Source organism: Sciurus carolinensis, chromosome 16, assembly GCF_902686445.1.
Source record: "Sciurus carolinensis chromosome 16, mSciCar1.2, whole genome shotgun sequence".
Taxonomy (NCBI): Eukaryota; Metazoa; Chordata; class Mammalia; order Rodentia; family Sciuridae; genus Sciurus; species Sciurus carolinensis.
In genome coordinates this window covers 41,194,769-41,214,470 of record NC_062228.1, presented here as the reverse complement: position 1 = coordinate 41,214,470, position 19,702 = coordinate 41,194,769, and the positions used below count along the sequence as shown (strand labels likewise).

Sequence of the window (19,702 nt, the reverse complement as noted above, 5' to 3'; positions counted from 1 at the left end):
TGAGACTGACTTTGAACTTGCAATCCTCCTGCCTAAGCCTCCTGTGTTTCTGGGATTACAGGCATGTACCACCATGCCCAGCTAAAACTAATACTTTTAAACTCAACAAATAAAAAGACAGATAGCCCAGCTCAGAAATGGGCAAACTATGTATTGATATTTCTCCAGAGAACATCTACTATGGCCAGTTAGCCTATGAAAAGACTTTTACTGCTTATCTGACCAGTGACCAAGGAGATGGATGTGAGGCAAGAACTCTTACCTGTGCAGGATTAGTCAGGATCCAGGATCCCAGCTGTAGAACTGAAATGAGCAGAGCGATGTTTTATTTTATTTCTTGGTGAGGAGAATCAAGCTCAGGTACTCAAGCGTGCTAACTCAGTGCTTTATCATTGAGCTATGCCCCAGCCCAAGCTCATGAAGAGAGGCTCATCATCACTGACTATCAGGGAAATGGCAGACCCAAACCACAAGCGTGTGCAGTAGCATACACTAGGATAGTTATAATAAAAAAGATAAGTCTGGGGTGTAGCCAAGTGTTAGAGCAGTTGCCTAGCATACACAAGGCACTATGCACGTGTGTGCACACACACATACACACAATACAAAGACCCTTACACGTATTGCGGATATATGGATAAGTTGGAACCCTAATGGAAATGTAAATTAGCATAGTGACTTTGAAAAATGGGCAGATAGTCCCATAGAATCAACCATGTAACCCAGTAATCCCATTCTTAGGTATATAGCCAAGAAAAAAAAAAAAATACTTCCATATGAAACTGTGTCATAATTGGACATGGTGGCATAGACCAGTAATCCCAGTGATTTGGAGGCTGAGGCAGGAGGATGGCAAGTTTGAGGCCAGCCTCAGCAACTTACTGAGACATTGTCTCAAAATAAAAAATAAAAAGGGCTGGGGGTGTAGCTTTGTGGTAAAAGCACTACTTGATTCAATCCTTAGTACAAAACAAACAAAAACCTGACAAAGTGGATGTACCATGGGAAGGCCTATTTTGTAAGGTTGACCCTTGCTGACATCTGGAAACCTGTCCTTAGAGTGTTCGAGTTAATTCCCTAACTGATAAGGTTTCACTGTGTCTAGACTGGTGGTACAAAGTGTGGTTGATGATGACTACCTGCTTTTCTTCTAGGAATCTGGAATTTTAGTACATGTTAGGCAGAGGAGGCCTTCGTGATCAGCACCCAATAAAACATCCTGTGCAGTTTCTCTAATGGACTAAGTTGGGTGGAGCTGTTGCATTTTTGGTTCTAGGAAAGAATGTGCTGTGATCCATCATAGGTGGGAGAAAACATAAAGGAAACCTGCATGACTTCTCTGAACTGTCTGTGCAACCTTACTAAGCTGCTGTGATAAGTCTTGATCATGAGTACAATATGCCCAGTCCTATGATTTTTTTTTTTTTTTTTTTTTTTTTTTTTTTGGTACTAGGGATTGAACCCAGAGGCACTCAACCACTGAGCCACATCCCCAGCCCTTTTTATATTTTGTTTAGAGACAGGGTCTTGCTAAGTTGCTTAGAGCCCTCCCTAAGTTGCTGAGGCTGGCTTTGAACTTGTGATTCTCCTGCCTCAGCCTCCCAGCTGCTGGGATTACAGGCATGTACCACTGTGCCCAGCTCCTGTGAGTCTTTGTGGTGAATCTCCCAGCTTGAGAGTGGTCTTGAGAACTCCCAACACAGCCATGGATGTAGAAAAGAGGAACATGCTTGGGACTGGAATGTAGTAAACTATGGTATATGTATTTATGGACATGTCAAAATGAACCTATTATGTGTGACTATAATGCACCAAAGAAAATATCTTTAAAAGAAAAATAATAACATGCATGTAAAATAGGTTGGAAAGAGACCAATTCACAATGGCTGTTTTAGAGTTGTGTTATTATGAGTGACTTTTAAATTTTATTTATACTTTTCAATGCTTTATGCATTTTTTTAAAATATTTTTTTAGATGTTGATAGATCTTTATTTTATTCTTTTATTTATATGTGGTGCTGAGAATCGAACCCAGTGCCTCACACATGCTAGGCAAGTGCTCTACCACTGAGCCACAACTCCAGCCCCTGCTTTATGCATTTTTAAATTATTTTTTTACTTATTTTATTTTATTTTTTCTCTCTTTTTCCCTCTCCCCCACCTCTTTTTTTTGGTATTGGGGATTGAACCCAGGGGTGCTTAACCACTGAGCCATATCCCCAGCCCTTTATATATTTTATTTAGAGACAGGGTCTTGCTAAGTTTCTTAGGACCTCACAAAGTTGCTGAGGTTGACTTTGAACTTGGGATCCTCCTGCCTCAGCCTCCCAAACCACTGGGATGGTAGGTATGTGCCACTACACCCAACTCTCTGTTTTTCTCTTTGATGTTACTTTTAGAGGTTATTTTTTGGTGAACATTTTTCTGTTCTGTTAAATATTGTCGTCATTTTTGGAGTGACTGATTGGGCATCTCTTATTATTTTTCCCTTAGGGTTGTAATCCCCTTGCACAAACTGGTCGGAGCAAACTGCAGAATCAAAGGGCTGCTTTGAATCAGCAGATCCTGAAGGCTGTACGGATGCGGACGGGAGCGGAAAACCTTCTGAAGTAGGTGTCTCTGGCCTCACTGCCTCTGCTGGGAGCCCAGGCCTCCTGAGGCCTATCCGTCTCTGTCCTATGCTCCTAGGACTGGGCTCTTGTGTCTACCTTGGATTCCCACCTCTGTCTGGTACCTGGAGCATGTTCTTTCTTGCTTCAAGCTTGATTTTGTTAAAGACAAATATTTTGCCCACCCTGACTGTGCTTGGGAAGGGGTACTATGGACAGTGGAGTGTCAGCCATCCTATTCTGAAGTCCAGCTCTTGCCTTGTTTTTTATTTTCCTTGCTTTCTGTGGGTCCTGACTGTTTTCTCTGCTGCCTGGTGAAGATCACTGCTTGGTAAATGTGTGTTGAATGTACAAGGGAGAGTAGGGCAGGAAGATGGATCTTGGCATTTTGATTGACAGTGTCCCCTTTCTAATGAGAGGGACCATAAACCAGGCATGGTGGCACATGCCTGGGTCCCAGCGATCAGAAGACTGAGGCAGGGGGATGGCTTGAGCACAGGGAGTTCAAGGTCAGCCTGGGCAATATAGTGAGGCCCTGTCTGAAAACGAAACAACAAAAGAATAAGTGCATGAGATGGATGCAGTGTAACCCGGTGCTTTTGGGACACTCAGTGGTATGCCAGGTGGAAAAAGGTTCCTTCTCAAGCTCAGAACACAGTGAAGTCTTATGCATGTCTAGGCAACTATAAATTCTCCCCATACCCTTTAATAAAACACAAGACACTGTGCCAGCTTTCTTTTGTTTACTAAGACTGCAGAGTTTCTTCTTCCTTCAGACTTATAGAGGAGGCTCTGTTACCCCCTTGCCAATGGTCAAGGTGGGTATTCTACCTGCTTTCCAGGTAAGTTTGACAGGTGGGTGCCTCTTGGTGTGTCAGGAAGAGATAAGGAATACTTGCAGGGACCCAGAACCCCAAAACCTGGCAGGGAAGGGGGCTTAATTTGCCTGCTCAAAATTGCAGTTCCCTTGGAGCTTTCTAAAATTTTCAGGGATTTCAGGGGTGGGGGTGGGTACCAAAATGTTTGCAAGGTTATGGGTGGTGGGTGTTCCCAAGGAATCACCTACACTGTTGGGGACTGTGAGGATCCCAGAGGTTTCTTGGGAGGTTGTTGAGAAAAATAAAGATGCCAACTGAGTATTTGTAAAGAGGTACAAGACCGAAGGGCTCTCTGCCTCTGTAGTCTGCCTCTGAATGAGTGAATGGCATGATCAGCAACGTCACATTGGCTGATCCCCTGAGCACTCAGTAAAACAGGAGGAGAGTTTCAACCTTCATCTTGGGGTAAATTCATTTCTGAATTACATGGAAAGATCTTAGAGATAGTATAGTAGGTAGGGGAAAGAAAGGTATGGACAGCATGCTTTGTGTGTGGGTGGTCATGTGCTTCCCTCCCTCCCCTGTGGTTCTAGTGGTTGAACCTAGGGCCTCACACATGCCAGACAAAGTGCTCTATTACTGCGCTATATCCCCAGCCCTTTTAAACTTAATTTTGATATAGGGTGTCACTCATTGCTAAGTCTGGCCTTGACTTGTGATGCTCCTATCAAGCCTCTGTAGAAGGACCAGTGCTTGTGTATATGCACAGAAGGATGAAGAAAGACACTGTTAGTAGAATCGGCTCTTGGAGCAAGACCCAGGGAAAGGGGGCAAAGATGACTCTTTTTCATACATTATTCCCTTTAGTGTTTGTGCTTTTACTAACTGTATGAATTACTTTACTCATATTTTTATCTTTTTTAATTAGTTCAATTTATTTATACAAATATTGGAGTTCATTTTGACATAATTATCATAATTATCCAAGCATGGAATATAATTTGCTCCAGTTCAGTCCCCAGTCCTTCCCCTTTCCCTCTTCTCCTCCCTCTCCCTGTTCCCTTTTCTCTACTTTGTTGATCTTACTTCCATTTATTGGTAGCTTTTTAAAAAATTAATGCATTATGGATATATATAAAGGTGTTATTCACTGTGGTATATTCATATATGTACATAAGAAAGTTTGGTCAGATTCATTCCATTGTTCCTTCCTTTCTGTCCCCTCCCCCTCAATCCCTTTCCTCTACTCCACTGATCTACCTTCTATTTTCATGGACCCCCACCCCCCATATTTTTCCTTATTTTGTTCAGCTTCCACATATGAGAGAAAGCATTCGACCTGTGACCTTCTGGGCTGGCTAATTTCACTTAGCATGAGGCTCTCCAGTTTCCTCCAATTACCAGCAATGCCATAATTCATTCTTTTTTTAAAATTTTTATTATTGTTGATGGACCTTTACTTATTTATTGTGGTGCTGAATATCGAACCCAGTGCTTCACACATGCTAGGCAAGCACTCTCTCACTGAGTTACAACCCAGCCCTCATTCTTTTTTTCTTTTTTAAGTTTATTTTTAGTTGTAGATGGACACAATAACTTTATTTATTTTTAATGTGGTACTGAGGATTGAACCCAGTGTCTCACACATGCTAGGCAAGTGCTCTACCACTGAGCCACAACCCCAGCTCAATAATTTCTTTATGACTGAGTAAAACTCCATTGTTTATATATACCACATTTTCTTTATCCAATCATCTATTGATGGGCACCTAGGCTGGTCCCATAGCTTGGCTATTGTGCATTGGGCTGCTATAAACATTGTTGTAGTTGCATCCTTATAGTATGCTGATATTAGATATTTTGGAAATACACCAAGGAATGGGATAGCTAGGTCATGTGGTGGTTCCATTTCTGGGTTTTGATGAGTCTCCATACTACTTTCCAGGCCTGTTGTACTAATTTGCAGTCTACCAACAATCTGTAAGTGTACTTTTCCCCCTATATCCTCACTAACGTTTATTTTTATTGGTATTCTTGATAATCACCATTCTGACTGGAGTGAGATGAAATCTCAGTGTGGTTTGAATTGCAATTTTCCTTATTACTAGAGATGTTGAAACAGTTTTTTGCCTATTATCGACCATTTATATTTCTTCTTTTGAGAAGTATCTGTTGAGTTCTTTTTACTCATTTGTTAATTGGGTTTTGTGTGTGTGTGTTGAGTTTTTTGAGTTCTTTATATATTCAGGATATTAATCCTCTATCTGAGGAGCAGGTAGCAAAGATTTTTCCTGTTTTGTAGGCTTTCTCTTTACATTCTTGTTTCCTTTGCTGTGCAGAAGCTTTTTAATTTTCTGACATCCCACTTTTTGTTTCTCGATTTTATTTCTTATGCTTTAGGGGTCTTGTTAAGGAAGTCAGTGCCTGTGTCAATATGTGGGAGTGTTGACCCTAGATTTTTCTTTAGCATTTGCAGAGTTTCTGACCTAATTCCTAGGTCTGTGATACACTTTAGTTAACTTCTGTGCAGGTTGAGAGAGTGATCTAGTCTCATTCTTCTACATATGGATATACAGTTTTCTAGCACCATTGTTAAAAAACTATCTTTTCTCCAACATATGTTTTTGACATCTTTGTTGCGTATCAGATGACTGTATCTCTGTGGGTTTGTCACTGTGTCTTCTGTTCCATTGGTCTTCACGTCTGTTTCCAATGCCAGTATCGTGCTGTTTTTGTTACTCATTTTTATTGTGAAATACTGCAGAGGTCCAAAAGAATAATATAAGCAACTCCCTGGAATGTGCCACTTGTTCAGGAATAACAGTGCTGTGTCTGTGTTGGTTTTATTACTCCCAGAACAGCAGAGGACAGGAGGTCCTGGGTGGGAAAGGTCTGGGGAACCTCCTCTCTGGTTCCTTTTATAACTAGGTACAAGGGAGGTTGTTACTAGAGGGCAAGTATTGTAACATTTTAGCTTTTTTTTTTTTTTTTTAAAGTCAAATTATACCAAAATTTATTAGAAGGGAAAAAGCAGGGGGTGGAGAAGCACCCTCAAGGAAAAGAAGTAGGTCCTCTCAGAGAGGGCAGTGACTATATTTTAGCTTTTAAAATGTCTGAGAGTTCCCTAACTGGGCATAGTGGTAAACATCTGAAATCCAGTGACTTGGCAGGCTGAGACAGGAGGACTGCAAGTTCGAGGCCAGCCTCAGAAACTTGGTGAGGCCCTGGGCAACTTAGACCCTGTCTCAAAATAGAAAATAAAAAGAACTGGGGATGTAATTCAGTGGTATAGTGCTCTTGGGTTCAATTTACAGTCCCCCCCGCAAAAAAAAATCGACAGTGCCTCTCTCGGAAGACAAATCTGGACCTGAGACTCATCTTCAGCTTCCCACAGCACAGTGGACCTCAGGAGCGCAGCGCAGGAGAGGCTCCCTGATTTAGGCACCTGCTCCCTGTTCTGGGAAGTCTGGTGTGTTTTGTGACCTCAGGCTCTGGCTGACACTTATTTTTTCTTGCATACTAGGGATCGGACCCTGAGGATCTTTACCCCTGAGCTGTATTCCCAGCCCTTTTATTTTTATTTTGAGACAAGGTCTTGCTAAATGGCTGAGACTGACCTCAAACCTGTGATCCTCCTGCCTCAGCCTCCCAAGTTGCTGGGATCACAGGTGTGTACTTCTGTCTGACACTTTAATAGGCCAGCTCTATGGACTGGGAGTAGCCCTGAGGCCTCTCTAGGAGTAGTCTCTGTTAGATTTTCCTGTTCATGAATTTATGGAACACCTTTTTTGGTTTGTGTGTAGAGGGACACAATACCTTTATATTATTTATTTATTTTTTATGTGGTGCTGAGGATTGAGCCCAGGGCCTCATATGTGCTAGGCAAGTAAGTACTCTACCACTGAGCCACAAACCCAGCCCTCACAGAGCACTTCAGTGCCAAGAAGGGCTGGAGGTACATAGGGTGCCCATGATGCATGTGAGGTCCTCTTTTGTGGAGAGGAGACTTTTTGGGGAGGGGGGGATGGTGCTGGAGATCGAACCCAAGGCTTCACACATGCAAGACAAGTGTTCTACCACTGAGCTATAGCCCAGCTGCAAGGGGAGACTTTTAATACACAAATAAATAAATCATACCACATCAGGAAAAAAAGCGATGTTTTCTAGGACATGATGAAATGGAAATGTGATAGGGATTGGCCCAGGGTGGCACAGCTCAGAGACCTAGGGCAGTCAGAGAGGCTGCTTTGACCAGGAGACTTGGAGTTTCTCAGGCTGGAGCTAGAGCAATTCTGTCTGTCTGGTTTTCTTAATGACACCAGCAAATAGCTCTGAGGCCAAGTCTGGCGCAGGCTCACTGTCAAGTTGTTGAGGTGGCATGGGTGGGGGTGGGGTGGGGTTTGTTAATGATTCTCACACTGACCTGAAGGTTCAAAGTGCCCACTCTGGAGAATGTTGTCAGAGGAAACCCTAAAGGTATTTATTAATCTGATTCAACCGACAGCAACGGTTTTCTGAAAATAAATAAGGCATTTTGCCAAGCCTAGATGTGGCTCCGTGGGTGTCCCTGGGTGATCTGTTACAATTACGTGTTGAGCAAGGGTTGTTTCTGTCATGCCTTGGGCCTTGCTCTCCTTTCTTCTGATCGTCAGGTGTTCAGCTGCAGTCCCCATGTGAAGGTAGAGCAGTCGGAACAGGTACAAGGGGATGTTTCGGAAAATGCCCCCAGAAATGCAGGATTGGAAGTAAGGGTTCCAGTGCATTACCAGGTGAGGGGACATGGTGGCTGGGTAGGTGCTGTGAGCTGCCAAGGTTTTAGGGTCCTTCAAGGTCTTCTCTGATCCATATCAGCAAGTAATCCTTGAGCTTCCTGGAATTTGATTAGGAGAATAGCCAATATTTTAAAGGTACCTTTCAAGTTGAGCAAGGACAATATTCTCTCTCTTTTCCCCAAGTCCTTTTCTTTCCTTGAGGAAAGATGGGGTTAATGTGATGACATTTCTCTGAAACTGAGATGGTCTTTATGACATTTAAAGCAAGTTGCCCACATGGTTCAGTTTTAACTAACTCGTTCTTTGATCGAGAGCAGGTCGTTTTATCCTCCTTGGGCTTCAGGTTGTCCTCTTGTACTGGTAGTTGTACTAGCTCAAGAGCACCTCACTGACACTTGCGGGGCTCAGGTGCACATGGAAATGAGTGAATGGGGCTGGGATCAGTGTTGGGAGAAGATAGGGAGCAGCGGGGACTATGTTGAAGTACACAGCTTATGCCCTCTCTGGAGGGGGAAGATGCATGGAGGGTGAGGCCTGCATGCCAGATCTTCTGTCCCTACTTCCACAAGCTGGAGCTCTCTTTTAAAAAAAAAAAAAAATTAGGGGGGAGGGCTACTGGGGATTGAACCCAGGGGCACTTTACCATTGAGTTGCATTCTTAGCCCTTTTTATTTTTTATTCTGAGACAGGGTCTTGCTACGGTTGCTGAGGCTCGCCCCATAACTTGTGATCCTTCTGCCTCAGCCTCCCAAGTTGCTGAGATTACAGAATATGTCACCTGCCCAACTCTCTCTTTTTGTTAAATTATTGGTACTAGGGCTTTAGCCCAGGATGCTTTATCACTGAGCTACATCCCCATCCCTTTTTTATTTTTTATTTTGAGACAGGGTCTCAGTAAGTTGTTTAGGGCCCTCGATAAGTTGCTGAGGCTAGCTTTGAATTTGCAGTCCTCCTGTCCCAGCCTCTTGAGTTTCTGGGCTTACAGGTGTGTACTACCACACCCAGCTTAAAAGTCTTTTGATTGTTGCTAGGAAACAGTGGTGTACTCCTGTACTTTCAGTTATTTGGGAGGCCAAAACAGAAGGATTGCAAGTTTGAGGCTAACCTGGTAAACTAGCAAGACCCTGTCTCAAAATAAAATTTACAAAGGGCTGGGGATGTAGCTCAGAGGTAGAAGACTCCTGGGTTTAATTCCCAGTACTGCAATCAATCTGTCAGTCTTTTGATTGTTAAATTTTTAAACATTGGCAACCAGTTAAGGGGAGGGACAAACAACAACCCGAGGGCCAAGTGAACAAGTTGCACAGGTCTCCGGTCTAGTTGTGTATCTCTTGGCCAGAGGGTCATGGAATTTTAGGCCAGGAGTAACCCGGGGTGGTTCAACGAGAGTGACTGGAGGTTAGTGACTGCTCACACGGTCACTTCTGAGGGGCTGGCGTGTGTTCTTGCAGTGCGATGTGGGAGCCCTCGTTGACCTTTGGTGCTGGCATGAACTCCAAGGCCTGCCTTCCCGTACTGAGAGATGGACTGGGAGCAGATTATCCTGCCAGCCCACCTAACCTTCTGTCCAAGTCAGGTGGCCACACAAGGACATAGGCTAGTCCTCAGGCCTACCTCCTGAGTCCCTGGCAGAGAAGGCTTCAGGACCAGTTCCTGGAAGAACAAATGGCAGAGTAAAGTCTGCTCCCTAGAGTCAACTAAGCTAAGATTCCATAAAGTCTCTGAAGCAGGTGCAAGTTACTGGGTCAGTTATGGTACCTGTTCCAGAGGAACAATTTTACTAAAAGACTTGGGAGAAATAGATCTCATGGAAAGAAATAGGGACATGTGAGTTAGAAAGCAAAATTCACATGTGTGTCTAAGATAAAACACGGGAACATTACAGAAAATTTTGACTTGGGGCACAGACACCATTGTCATACAGAGGGCTTTGTCTGAAAGAAAAGGTCTCAGAAAGCTCCAATGGTGGAAAGTGTGTGGTGGTGGTCAGTAGTCCACAGGAATTAGTTGAATGTGGCCTTCCTCCCTCTGTCACACTTGATGTCTTGAGCACTCCCAGAGTAAGTGGGACACCTTCCCATTCTTTGTTCTTACAGTACATGGCGTGCTGTTCATAAAAACTCCCTTTGGTGCCAGAGGAGGCCATGGAGAATAATGTGGGGTGCTTCTGGGTAAAGGCTGAAAGCACACCTCTGCCTTATTCTGGTCAGTCTTGAGTTCTCTTTTGGCTAGAATGTCAATTACTATACCACAGAGTAGCCCAGAGGAGTGGACACTCAAACAGAAGCTGAAAGAGGCAGCACATTCCTCCGAAAAGACCCAGGGAAGCCATTGATTTTCATTCGAAGGCAGCCAGGTACAAAGCAGCACATCAATGGAGACCCAGGCTCTGGTCTTAATCCCTGATTTGGACCAACTTGGTTTTATGTTTGACCATTGCCCCAGCTTGGGCCCAGAGATGTCTGGGTGTATATACTCTCTTAAATTGGTACACCTTATTCAAGAAACTTTCTTTTACCAACGAATTTTGTGAAAAATCATTACCTGTGCTAGAAACACACCTTAAACCCTAGAGTTGATTTCTGAATCATCTACATACCCAAAGATCAGCATCAGAGAAGCCACGCCTAGGACCCCACCTGGCTGCCAGCATTATTCAGAGTGACCCACACAAAATGATCCACATCCAAGGAGCTGCTCAGTGAGGGGTTCCAAATCTTAGGTGGCAAATTGTTGTCATGTTCAGAAGGGAGGAGACATAGAAAATTAGTATGAAAGGTGGAGAAATCGAGAGTTGGCAGGACGTGAACGTTGTCTTGGCGTTTGGTGGGGGTCTTAGTGTTTCTGTTGCTATGGTTTATCTTGGACCCAGTCTGCTGCCAAGAACCTAGTCAGCTGACGTTAGGGAGCAGTCTTCATTCTGACATTTTTTCTTCCAGGAACTACAATTTGTTGAGCCTCCATGAGGGAGAAAGGACTGTGCAGGCTTCTAGGAGAATTATCAAGAAACAGAAGACTCGTTCTCTAGGAGTTATCATTCTTTATCCAAAATGGATACTAAGCACACTTGCTCATTTGTACAGCATGTCAGATTAAAGCAGGAGTGAATCAGAATGTGAGGGCAGAAGGAAGAAGGATACAAGAGAGATTTAGATTTACCTGGAGGTAAGGCTAGCACATGCTACTGAGTCCTAGATATTTTATCAGATGTGATCCACAGTGTGTCTATTGAGTGTCCTGGCAGGCAGTGTGAAGAAGGGACTGTGGTCTGGAACACACTGTATACTCATGAGCCTAAAAACAACATGATGTTAAAAAGTGAACCCCTTCTCAATACTGAGAGCTGAGAAATTTTTCTTCCTTGAATCCTTAGGGATAATATTGACTAGTAAATCAGTCATTTTCTCAATAACCCTTCTGTAGCACAGGTTTTACAAGCTGTGGGTTGTGACCCATGGTGTGTAATGAAATCAATCCAGTGAATTGCTGTGGTATAATAAAAAATAAATATTTGGTCTTTGTTCCCTGTGTTCCTGGTACAGAGCTCCTAAAACATTGACTTCTGTGTACTTGGCACAGACCTCCTAAAACCCTGGGGATCTTCCATTCCCAAGTAATAAGAATATCTTTTGTGTGCTAATGAGATGACTCCTGGTGGGGGTGTCTCAGCATGGGGACGATCCCCAGAAAGACCAGACCATGATGAGATGGCTGGAATTTTTAGCTTCCTATTTCCTCCCACCTCCAGAGATGGTAGAGGACCTGGAGATTGAGGTCAATTACCAGTGACCAATGGCTAATGAATCATGTCTGTGTAATTAATCCTCCATAAAAGTCCCTAAATGATGGGGTGCAGGTTGCTCCCAGGGTGGCGAACAGGTCCTGGAGGAGGCACACCCGGAGAGGGCAGGGCATCCTTTACTTGCCTCCCTTCCGTATCTCCTTCTGTGCATCTCTTGCCTTTGGCCATTCCAGAATCGCATACTCTATAATGAGCCGGAAAGGTAGGTAAAGTGTTTTCCTGAGTTCTGTGAATCAATCCAGTGAGTTATCAAACCTGAGAAGGGGGTTTTAAGTTCCCCCAGTTGATAGCTGGTCAGTGAGAGATCCAGGTATTGCCCTCTCCTGGGACTTGCAGCCTGTACCTGTACTCTTGTGAGACTGAACCTGTAATTTACAGGGCCTGCTAACTCTGTGAGTTGGAATTGGGATTGAATTGAATTGTTGGAAACCTAGTTGGTGTTGGAGAATCAGAGAATTGGAGAATCCTGAACACCTTTTATGTTGGGGTGGAGGAGTCTGCCCTGGGGATTGAATCCAGGATTCGGTGCTTGCTAGGCAACATTGTACCATTTAGCTACATCCCCAGCCCAGCCTCAGTTTTTTATACAGGGAGTTGTTAGAGTAGAAGAGGATGTGTTGGATGAGGAGTGCATCACATCTGTGACTTTGGTAAGGCTCATTTTTCAGGGATGCACATTTGTATCTAAAATGCATTTCATACTGGTCATCATGAACCCTGCCCCCCACTTCCCAAATCTCCAAACTAGTGGCACTTACCAAGCCATCAGTTCATTGCCTGGCTAGGGAAGCCCAAAGGAACAGGTGTGAAAGTTTCCTGGACAGCCAGAGGATGAGCACTGTCATACAGGTGGCAAGGTGAAGGAGAGCCCCTGTGGAGGGGGAGACTGGAGGAAGAGGGCTAGCACTTTGCTCTCTGGAGTAAAGGTGGACAGGTGGGAGCAAAGCAAGCAGGTGACAGGGCTGTTTTCATCAGCCGAGGAGGGAGCAGTGTTAACATCCGGTCTCTCTGGCTGGCTGGCGCTCTCGGCTAATGAACTTCAGGTTTCTTCATCTGCGAAATGAGAACAATTTTAGCACCCATCAATGAGATGGTTCATGGATGTGAGCACAGCATAGCTCTGCCTCAATACCTGGTTATCATTTTATAGTTATTTTTGAAGCGATTCCTAATCTGTAAAACAAGGGAGTATCTGTAAGGTCTTTGAGTCAGCGTAATTATCTGTGCTTGAAAACTTGTGTAAAAAAGTCAGCATACCATAGAAACACCTGAACGCTCATGTTTACTGCAGTACAGTTCTCAATAGCTACGTTATGGAATTAGCCTAGGTATCTGCCAGTGAATGAAAGGATAAAGAAAATATGTACACGATGGAATGAAATAATGCCATTTGCAGAACTGGAAATGAACTGGAATAGAACTGGAAGTCATTGGTTGAACAAAATCAGCCAGTCCCAGAAAGCCAAGTATTGCATGCTTTCTCTCATATGTGGAATCCAGGGGGGAAGATAAAAGTAGAAGGGAGACTATTAAAGAAAAAGGAAGGTCAGGGAAGGTAATGCGGGGTGGCTATTATCAATGTTATGTCTATGTACTAATATGCCACAACAAAACACATTATTCTGTATAATTAAAATGCACTAATAAAAAAAATAAAACTCCGGTAAAGTTTGTTGCTGTATATTGCTGAATGCTGTTCCATTCCATGAATACACCATGTGAGTATACCACATTTTTAAAAACATATTGAGATATTTTACATCCTTTTTTTTCTAAAAAACATTTTTTGTAGGGGCTGAGCTTGTGGCTCAGTGGTAGAGCACTTGCTTTGCATATGTGAAGCACTGGGTTCGATTCTCAGTTCTGCATATAAAGAAATGAATAAAATAAAGGTCCATCAACAACTAAAAATATTATTAAAAATATTTTTTTGTAGATGGACACAATGCCTTTATTTTATTTATTTATTTTTATGTGGTGCTGAGGATCAGACCCAGTGCCTCACACTTGCTAGGTGAGCACATTACCACTGAGCCACAACCTCAGTTCCTTTACATCCTTTTTTTGTTGTTGTTGTTGTTCCAGAGTCTCCTAAGTTGCTAAGGGCCTGACTGAGTTGCTGAGGCTCAGTTTGAACTCATGAGCCTCCTACCTCAGCCTCCTGAGTGCTGGGATTACAGGCATGTGTCACCATGCCTGGCCTCCTTTACATCCTTTTTTAAAAATATTTTTTAGTTGTAGATATACACAACATTTCTTTAAAATGTTTTTCTTAATTGTAGATGAACACAATACCTTTATTTTATTTATTTATTTTTATGTGGTGCTGAGGATCAAACCTAGTGCTAGGCAAGTACTTACTAGGCAAGTATTCTACCATTGAGCCCACCAACCCCCGCCCCAAGATTACTAACCATTTACCAGTTAGTGGGACATTTTAGATTGTGCTGCTTTTTTAGCTACTGTGAATATTTTATGTTCCTATCTTGTGGATGACATGCATATTTTTATTGCTCTCCATTGTTGAATTTCCGTGGAGTGTGAACTCAATGCTAGGTATATGTTTGTAAGGTTTCTGTGTAACTGTCAAACTGTTTTCTAAGCCCAGTGGTTTTATCTTTTACCTTCAGTCGTCTATGAGGGCTTCAGTTTCTTGCGATCTTCAATGATTACTGTTATTACCTGTACTTTTTTTATCAATAAGCCAATCTAGTGGTGTGTATGTGTCTCATTATGGTTTTTAATTTGCATTTCCTCTGCTGACTAATGATAGAGGCCTTGTTTCATTGTGCTTTGGTAAAAGTGTCCATCCAGTGTTTTATCTGTTTTAAAAAGAATCAAATTGTGTTTTTGAATTATTTAGTTAGTGTAACTCTTATGTACTCTGCATACATATTTTTTGATATATAATTTGCAAATATTTTCTCTTGTCTTTGACTTTATTTTCTCCTTCTCCTCCTGTGTGTGTGTGTGTGTGTGTGTGTGTTGGGGTTAAACCCAGGTTGCTCAGGCATGCTAAGTAAGTAACTAAGCACACGCTCTACCAGTGAGCTACATTCCCAAACCCTTTCATTTTCTTATGGTGTCTCCTAAATGCAGAGGTTTTTAAACTTGACAATGACCAATTCATCACTTTTTCTTATGGATTGTGCTTTATTTATTTTGTGCTATATTTTTCCAACCTAAGGTCATGAAGATTTTCTCCTAATATTTCTTCTCAAGATTTAGAGGTGAAGTTCTTGTGTTATGGCTCATTTTTTGCCTATTTGCAGAAAAGGATTCACATAGCAGGCCTGTTGGCAAGGTTGGCTCTTGGTTCATGTCTGAAACTTAGATTGGTAGGAGGGTTCCACCTCCAAAGCTGATACAAATGACTTACCATATCTAAACTACACAAATGATTTGTCATGTGGAACCACCTCTTTCTCTTCTAGAAATCAGGAATTTTGGAGTTTGCTAGGTGGAGGTACCTGCTTGATCGCCCCCAGTGAAAGTTCTGGACACTGCATCATCAAATGAGCTTTCCTGATAGATGGCATTTCATATGTGTTGTTGCTGACCTGCGTGACTCCACTTAGAGAGAAATCCTAAGGGCCTGTGCCAGTCTTTCTTCAGACTTCTCCCCATGTGGTCCTTCCTTTGCTTTGTCCTGCTAGTCTAGTGGCAAATTGATTACTGAACTGGGTGTTATGGTTTGGATATGTGGTATCCCCCAAAAAGCTCATGTGTGAGGCAATGCAAGAATATTCAGAGGTGAAATTGTTAAATTATGAGAGTTGTAACTAATCGATGAATTATCCACTGATTCAGATGAACTGGGTGGAAACTGTAGGCAGGTAGGGTGTGGGCTAGAGGAGGCAGTCACTTGGGGCATGCCTATGGGCTTTATATTTGTCCCTGGTAAGTGGAGCTCTCTGTTTCCCGGTGCCACATCCTGAGCTGCTTCCTCCAACCACAGCCTGCCACCTTGATTTCTGTCTCATTTTGGGCCTTGAGCTATGGAGTCAGCCATTTGAAGACTGAGACCTCTGAAAATGAGCCAAAATAAACTTTCCTTCTCTAACTGTTCTCATCAGGTCTTTCGATCACAGTGATGAGAAAAACTGACCAAAACACTGGGGATGGTCTTGGGGATCCTGACATAACTATGAATATCTAACACCAGTTGTTGAAAAGACTAACTTTCCCCCATTTTGAACTGTCCTGGCTTGTTTGTCAAAATCAGTCGGCCGTAAGTATAAGGATTTATTTCTGGTCCATTGCCTCTCCTCATGCCAGTACAACCCTGTCTTGATTACTGTGGTTTTGTAACAAGTTTTAAAATCAAACAATACAAGTCTTCCAACTTTGTTCTTTTTCAAAATTATTGTGTTAGAATATTATTCAGCCATAAAGAAGAATAAAATTATGGCATTTGAGGTAAATGGATGGAGTTGGAGAATATCATGCTAAGTGAAATAAGCCAATCCCCAAAAAACCAAAGGCCAAATGATTTCTCTGATAAGTGGATGATGGTACATAATGGGAGTGGAGGCAGGTAAGACATGGGAGGAAGGATGGACTGTGTAGAGGAAAAAGAGGGATGGGGAGGGGGCCAGGGGAAGGAAAGATAATAGAATGAAGCAAACATCATTACCCTATGTACGTGTATGATTACACAAACAGTGTGACTCTACTTCATGTCCAACCAGAGAAATGAAAAGTTGTACCCCTTTTGTGTACAATGAATCAAAATAATAATAAAAAGAAAAGAAAAAGAAATTGTGGCTATTCTGGTTCTTTGTGTCTCCATATACATTTTAGTACCCCACTTGATGATTTCTGCTAAAAAGCTTAGGGGTATTTGATGGGGACTGCATTGGGTCCAGCAGGACTTGACATCTTGGCCATAATGAGTCTTTGATCCTTAAACAAGGAGTATCTCTTCATTTAATATCCTGGCAACATTTCACGGTTTTCAGTATTCAAATCTTATACTTTTGTTAAATTTATTACTATTTTTTTATGCTATTGTGAATTGGTTTTTCTCAGTTTCATTTTAAAGTTATTCATTGCTAGTAAGAAATAGAATTAATTTGCATGAGGCTTTGTTCTGATTCTGATTTTTTTGTTTTGTTTTGTTTTTTTGCGGTACTGGGGATTGAACCCAGGGCCTTGTGCTTGCAAGGCAAGCACTCTACCAACTGAGCTATCTCCCCAGCCCGAGGATTTGTGGTTTATTTATTTATTGGGTGCTGGGGATTGAACCCAGGGCCTCGCACGTGTTAAAGCACATGCCTTGCCACCGAGCTACACTGCTGCTCTGAATTCTGCATATTGGTTGTACCCTGGACCTTGTTACATTTATTAGTTCTAACACTTCTTTTATGGATGCCTTGGGATTTTCTACATAGAAGATAAGGCCATCTGTGAATAAAGACAGTTTTATTTCTTCCTTTCCCATCTGGAAGCCTTCATTTCTTTATTTGCCTCATTGCTGCGGGTTTGAACTTCTAGTACAATGTTGTGAGAACGACAAAAAATGTACACCTCTACGTTATCCAGAGCTAAAGCGTCGTTCGACTGTTAATTATGTACCTGTCAGTTTTTGGCGATACCTTTTATCAACTTTTGTAAATTCTTATTTTTCATAGTTTGTTGAAAATTTTATCATGAATTGCATTGGATTTTTGTTACCATGCTTTTTCTGTATCTATTGAGATAACCTGGTTTTGTTTTTGTTTTGTTTGTTTGGTACTGAGGATTGCACCAGGGGCTCTCAACCACTGAGCCACATCCCCAGCCCTTTTATATTTATTTATTTAGAGTCAGGGTCTCACTAAGTTGCTTAGAGCCTCACTAAGTTGATGAGGCTGGTTATGATCCTCCTGCCTCAGCTTCCCAAGCCACTGGGATTACTGGTGTATGCCACTGTGCCCAGCTCTCCATGTGTTTTTGTCCTTTATTCTATTAATATAGTGTTACATTAATTGAAACCAATCTTGTATCCTGGAAAAAAATCATAGTGGATAATCCTTTTTATATGTTGCTGGTTTGGGCTGCTGTTGATTGAGAATTTTTGCATAGGTTTTCATAAAGGATACCGACCTGTTTTGTTTTGGATCACAGTAATTCTAGCTTTATAGACTGAGTTGGTGTAGTGTGTTTTTATTTTTGTCTTTTGAGATGGGTCTCACTTGTTGCCCAGACTGGTCTTGAATTCCTGGGCTTGAGTGATCTGCCTATCTGAGCCTCCCTAGTGCTGGGACTCATGCTACTGTGCCTGATATAAAGGAAGAATTTATGGCCTTTTACAGGATGACTGGAAGTCGTCATCTTTTTTCACGGGTAATTTTTTGCAGGGATCTCTTTAAGATTCATATGTGGCAGCTTGCATTGTTCTTGACTGTGTTCCCTGCTCCCTTTGCTGAGCGGGTATGGCTGAAGAGGGGGCAGATGCCCAGGGTCTCGGAGACAACTGGTCTGAGACAGCGTTCCTCCTGCAGGAATTGAGGGTTGGGTCTGCTCACCTGCAGCCAAGTGCTTGACTGAGGGCACGTCTCTCCTTCTGTCTCTGAACAGAGCAGCCACAAACCAGAAGTGCGAGAGCAGGTACCCTGGAGCTGAGCTTTGTCAACTCGAACCTGCAGATGCTCAAGGAGAGCTGGAGGGGCTCAACTCTCAGTGGGATTGTACCAGAGCGCAGAGTGAGGTGGGGGCAGGGCTTCCTCGAGAGTGCACCTGTATTCGAGGGATGGACCAGAGAGGCGGGGGCGGGTGGGGGGCTGCAGGGGTTGTGGACCAAGGGTATGGCAGCCCCTGCTTTGGGAAGTGAGAGTGATTGGGGTTTGGTGTTGCTCTGGGTGCAAGGGTTAAAGGGATGAACCTGTGGGAGTTTGTTGGGAAGTACTTGCAGAGTCCGACAACTGGCATTTGTCCCTGAACCCCTTGGCAGTGTGCCAGGCATCTTTCACATGGCTGCAGTGATGGCTCGTGCTGTAAAGATACCCTGCAAGTGCTTTGGTGGTTGACTGTATAGCTGACATGACAGGTGAGGCCAAGTTGCCCTGCCATTTTCCCTCCCAGATCTCCTCAAGCACAGGGCCTGGCTCTGGGTCTTTCTGTTGATAGAATGCTCTGTCTTGATGGGATCTTTTATATCAAAGTTAAGGGACCCATCTGACTCCCCAAGAAGATGGTACCTGTGAGATACTTAAGAAACGTATGACAATAAGTTGTTAGAAATAATGTTTATAATTCAGAAGTGTGCCCTTAGGGAGGTAGAGTTTGAAGTGTGCCTTCATAAAAGCCCAGAAAGTTCCCTGCCCTGGGTGAGCTACTTTTTGGGGAAAACAGTGTCCATCTTTAATAGAAATAACAGACCTCCAACAAAGGGTCTACACCCATGCCATGTGTGGAATTGAGGCCTCTTAAGAGATGGGTGGCGGTTCCAAGGTAAACTCAGGCAGAAAATAGGTTCCCTGGATTAACAGAAGGAAGACATTTGGGGAATTTTGAGCCACTTGGAATGTGCATTTCCTGACCCTAATGCCTCTCGTGGCACCTGGGTTGTTTTTCAAAGCTGAGAGCCAAGAGCAGGTGCCTGGAGTCCTGCTGCTCTTAACTCTGACAGTCCTGTGCCTGGCTGGCCTTACCTGTGGGCTCCCAGTGCACTGTCAAAACCTGGTCAGTTCTCAGCACCATCTAGTGCCAGAGGTATGG

The 19,702-nt window shown here is 43.1% G+C and overlaps 1 protein-coding gene across 1 annotated transcript in view; it reads left to right on the top strand.

Moving 5' to 3' along the window:
- Positions 1-19,702, top strand: part of Rhpn2 (rhophilin Rho GTPase binding protein 2) — a 62,915-nt gene that overhangs the window by 10,209 nt on the left and 33,004 nt on the right. Inside the window, 4 exon segments of the mRNA XM_047530086.1 lie at positions 2,494-2,609; positions 18,563-18,592; positions 18,594-18,653; positions 18,655-18,687. Of these exon segments, the coding sequence (XP_047386042.1) occupies positions 2,494-2,609; positions 18,563-18,592; positions 18,594-18,653; positions 18,655-18,687 (239 nt within the window).